General features: G+C 41.4%; 1 protein-coding gene across 1 annotated transcript; it reads left to right on the forward strand.

The window, feature by feature from the left end:
- Positions 1 to 513: 513 nt before the first annotated feature.
- On the forward strand, positions 514 to 1,107 carry LOC140920456 (uncharacterized). Its single transcript, XM_073368729.1, has one exon. The coding sequence runs from the start codon at positions 514 to 516 to the stop codon at positions 1,105 to 1,107; it is 594 nt and encodes a 197-aa protein (XP_073224830.1).
- Positions 1,108 to 5,070: the final 3,963 nt, after the last annotated feature.

Here is a 5,070-nt window from a genome sequence, read left to right on the forward strand (position 1 = left end):
ATTATGATGAAAAATATGTTTTAAATTCTTGATCCTACGATTAGAAATAATTTCAATCAAGCGATAAACATTTATGGTTGTATGATATTGTGAATTATGAGTTTATTATCACGATTTAAAATTATTTCAATCTAAATTACAAAGTAACTGTTGAGCTTTCATCATGTGATCTAAATGTATTTAATTAAAGACAATATTCTAAACCCTATATTATGTATAAGTGTATGATCCCCAAAATAGAAGGGAAGGATAATACAAAAAGGTTGTATTGGAGGGATTCTGGCTAAGGAAAGACTTGGTTATTAAGTGGTCCATTGACCCACCTCTCTTTCTTGGGAACCCCTCCAAAGAACGACTTGATGTATAACCCGAACCTACTATATAATGTTCAATAAAAGACTTCCGTACTACCCAAAAGTTAAAATTACGTTATAATATTTTACTAATTAGATAATTTTAGAAAGCGTTATAGCTCGTCGCACAAACCGATCGGTTCCACAAGGAAGAAACGACATGACTGAAGCAATCCAAGCCATGAATGCAATGGCCGCAGCAATGGCCCAACAAGTTGCGATCCAGGCTCAACGAGATGCACAGAGGGATCAGAGGGATGAAGCAGCCAGTGCTGCAAGAGCATTGAATGAATTTCGTCGACAAGATCCACCTAAATTCAAAGGGGAACATGACCCCGACAAGGCTGATCTTTGGCTGCAAGAAATCGAGAAGATCTTCGAGATCTTACACTGCTCTGACAATGCGAAAGTAGAGTATGCAACCTACTTGATGATTGGTGAAGCTGAATACTGGTGGCGAGGTGCAAAGAAAATGATGGAGACAAATCATGAAGAGCTAACCTGGGAGGCTTTCCAGAATAAGTTCCTAGAAAAATACTTCCCGAAAAGTGCTAGGGCTGAGAAGGAGGCCCAATTCCTGAAGTTGTATCAAGGGAATCTCACGATAGCGGAATATGCGGCAAAGTTCGAGTCCCTAGCAAAGCACTTCCGCTATTTCCTAAATCAGATAGATGAAGAATACATGTGTGAGAGGTTTGAAAGCGGGCTTAGGTATGAGATTAAGGAGTTAGTGGGGCCCTTGGAGATACGTTAATATCAAGTGCTAGTGGAGAAATGCAAGAAAGTGGAGCATATGAAACAGAGCCGCCTGAATAGGGGTGCTATAGGTGGACCCATCAGACCTCAGGTAGAGATTTAAATCCATCCATATCATGAGAGTCATAAGTTTGGCCTCTAAATGTTAATAATTGCCTCTAAATGTTAATATTTGAAAACAGGGGCATAACGACCAACATAATAGGGGCAAGCAGCATCAACAACACAAGCCATATGCCTGACCACTGGGGAATGCTAGAGATCAACCTCGACCTCAAAACGGGGAAGGTCAAGGGCCAAAAGTTCCAAGTCAGAACCAGGCGTACCCTGTTAAGTGTTTTCGCTGCAACAGAGAGGGACACAAGATGTCTGAGTGTCCAATCAGACCAAGGGTTTGTTACATTTGTCAGAAACCAGACCATTTTGCAAATGAATGCCCTGAACGGAAGGACGATAGAGCTGTCAACCGCAACAATGTCAACGACAATGTTGTACGCCCTACTGCCAAGGGACGTGCCTACCACATCAATGGAGAGGAAACTCCATCTTCCTCTGAACTTATCCAAGGTGAGTGTTTAATTGCTGGAAAATCACTTAATGTAATTTATGATTCGGGGGCAACACACTCATTCATTTCATTGGATTGGGTGGATTCGCTCCAACTTACTGTTACTACTTTGCCGTTTGATTTGGTGGTTGCCCTACCCTCTACCGAATCGGTGAAATGTAATACGGCTTGCTTGCAATATCCGTTGATTGTGTTCGATATGAGATTCAACGTTGATTTGATTTGTATTCCACTCAAGCATGTGGGAGTGATCCTTGGAATGGATTGGTTGTCAAGCCATTATGTTCTATTGGATTGTGCTCGTAAGTCTGTGATATTCCCAAACCCAGGTGTTTCTCGATTCCTCGATACCAATAAATTGAACTTCTCTTTGAAAGGGGGAGTTCAGAAGTGTGTTTCCCTCAACTCAGTCAGTACGAAGCTAGAGGTGGAGGTAGACGGGATACTTGTGGTCGAAGATTTTCCAGAGGTATTTCCGTCGGATGTACCAGGATTGCCCCCAGTTCGTGATATTGAATTCTCAATTGATGTGACTCCGGGTCCAGGACCTATATCTATTGCACCATATAGAATGTCTCCATCGGAATTGTCAGAGTTGAAAAATCAGTTGGAGGACCTTTTATCTAAACAGTTCATACGACCGAGTGTCTCACCTTGGGGAGCACCAGTACTCCTAGTGAAGAAGAAGGATGGAAAGTCTAGACTCTGTGTCGATTATCGTCAACTTAACAAAGTCACCATAAAAAACAGGTATCCCTTGCCACGCATTGATGATTTGATGGACCAACTCAAAGGAGCAATGATATTTTCAAAGATTGATTTGAAGTCGGGGTATCATCAGATTCGGGTGAAGGAAGAAGACATTCCTAAAATTGCATTCAGAAATCGCTATGGACACTTTGAGTATTTGGTGATGCCTTTTGGTGTCACCAATGCACCAGCTATTTTCATGGATTACATGAATCGTATATTTCACCCCTTCTTAGACAAATTTGTAGTGGTCTTCATTGATGACATATTGATTTATTCTAAGAGCCTGGAGGAACATGAAGTTCACCTACGTCAAGTTTTGCAAGTCTTGAAGGACAAGAAATTGTATGCTAATTTGGGGAAATGTGAATTCTGGTTGGAGGAGGTGAAATTCTTGGGACATGTCATTTCAAAGGAAGGTATCGCTATCGACCCAACTAAAGTAGAGGCTGTGGTGGCATGGAAACAACCACAAATCGTCACAAAGATTAGAAGTTTCCTGGGTTTGGATGGATATTATAGAAGATTCATTGAGGATTTTGCCAAGATTGCAGCGCCGTTGACACAACTCACAAGAAAGAATCATATTTATGCATGGACGGAGGAATGTGAGAGGAGTTTTCAGATGATGAAAGAGAAGCTAACTACATCACCGGTGTTGGTGTTACCACAACCAGAAGAACCATATGAAGTTTATTGTGATGCTTCTTTACAAGGGTTGGGTTGTGTACTTATGCAGAACAAACAAGTGGTAGCATATGCTTCAAGACAATTGAAGGTGCATGAGAAACATTATCCCACGCATGACATGGAGTTGGCTGCAATAGTTTTTGCACTAAAAAGTTGGAGGCACTATCTGTATGGGTGCAATTTTGATGTATACAGTGACCATAAAAGTTTGAAATACTTGTTCGACTAGAAGGAGCTTAATATCCGACAGCGGAGATGGATGTAGTTCATCAAGGATTATGAGTTCACGTTGCACTATCACCCAGGAAAAGCCAATGTGGTGGCTAATGCCTTGAGTAGGAAGCGGGCCCATTTGTCATCCATAACATTGAAAGGATTAGAGTTGTTAGAGAATTTTCGCGACTTGAATCTTAATATGGATTCTTTGTCGGGAAAAGTACAATGTGGAATGATCGTTGTAGATAATAAACTAATGAATGATATAGAAGCCCTTCAAGTGACCGATGAGGCTATTCAGGGGAGACAAAAATTGGTTGAGACCGGCAGGGCTCCCGAATTTGAAATGGGTCCAGATAACATTTTGTGGTGTAATAAACGTATTTGTGTGCCGGATAATGCAGAGTTGAGAAAAACCATTTTGGATGAGGCCCACAAGAGCAAACTGAGTATTCATCCTGGTACTACAAAGATGTATAAAGACTTGAAGCAAAGATTTTGGTGGCCAGGAATGAAGAAACAAGTGGCGGAATATGTGGCGTCTTGCCTGACTTGCCAAAAGGCTAAGGTTGAACACCAAAAACCTGTTGGATTGTTGAAGTCATTAGATGTACTAGTGTGGAAATGGGATAACATATCTATGGACTTTGTGGTGATATTACCTAAGACTCAGAAGAAATTTGACTCCATTTGGGTGATTATTGACAGGCTCACAAAATCCGCACATTTCATACCTGTAAGGACTACTTACAATGTATCTAAGCTTGCAGAGATTTACGTTGCGGAAATTGTTAGATTACACGGGATACCATCTAGCATTGTGTCAGATAGAGATCCAAAGTTCACTTCTCGTTTGTGGGGAGCATTGCATGAGGCATTGGGTACTAAATTGAGATTGAGTTCCGCTTACCACCCTCAAACCGATGACCAAACTGAAAGGACTATTCAGACCTTAGAAGATTTGCTAAGAGCTTGTACCCTCTTGTCGAATTTACCTATAATAATAGCTATCATGAAAGCATCGGTATGGCCCCGTACGAGGCTTTGTATGGGCGCAAGTGTCAAACTCCCTTGTGTTGGTATCAGGATGGCGAAAACTTAATCGTAGGGCCAGAGCTGGTGCAACAGACTACAGAGAAGGTGCGTCAGATCCAAGAGCGGATGAGAACAGCACAGAGCAGGCAGAAGAGTTATGCTGATCGACATAGGAGACCCTTAGAGTTTCAGGAGGATGAACATGTATTCTTGAGAGTGACGCCTACTACTGGAGTTGGTAGGGCATTGAAGTCTAAAAAGCTTACTCCGAAGTTTATTGGACCATATCAAATTCTTCGACGTGTGGGTCCCGTGGCGTATCAAATTGCTTTACCACCGAATTTAGCTAATTTACATGATGTGTTCCATGTATCACAATTGACGAAGTACATTGCAGATCCATCCCATATTATTGCGCCAGATGATATTCAATTGAAGGAGAATTTTACCTTCGAGGTCCCACCGATAAGCATCGCCGACAGAACTACCAAACATTTGAGGGGAAAGGAAATTCCATTGGTTAAGGTGATTTGGAACCAGACGACTGGGGATGCTACTTGGGAGTTGGAAGAGAAGATAAGAGAACTTTACCCAGACCTTTTAGAGACTTCTTAGATTCGAGGACGAAACTATTTTAAGGGGGTAAGTATTGTAACACCCTTTTTCTAATTAATTAATTTAAAATCGTTAGTTTTGTTTATC

This window comes from Cicer arietinum, chromosome 5 (assembly GCF_000331145.2).
Source record: "Cicer arietinum cultivar CDC Frontier isolate Library 1 chromosome 5, Cicar.CDCFrontier_v2.0, whole genome shotgun sequence".
Lineage (NCBI taxonomy): Eukaryota > Viridiplantae > Streptophyta > Magnoliopsida > Fabales > Fabaceae > Cicer > Cicer arietinum.

Bases quoted from the DNA above. Each gene is read 5' to 3' on its own strand.
- LOC140920456 (XM_073368729.1), top strand. From the start codon at position 514: ATGACTGAAGCAATCCAAGCCATGAATGCAATGGCCGCAGCAATGGCC.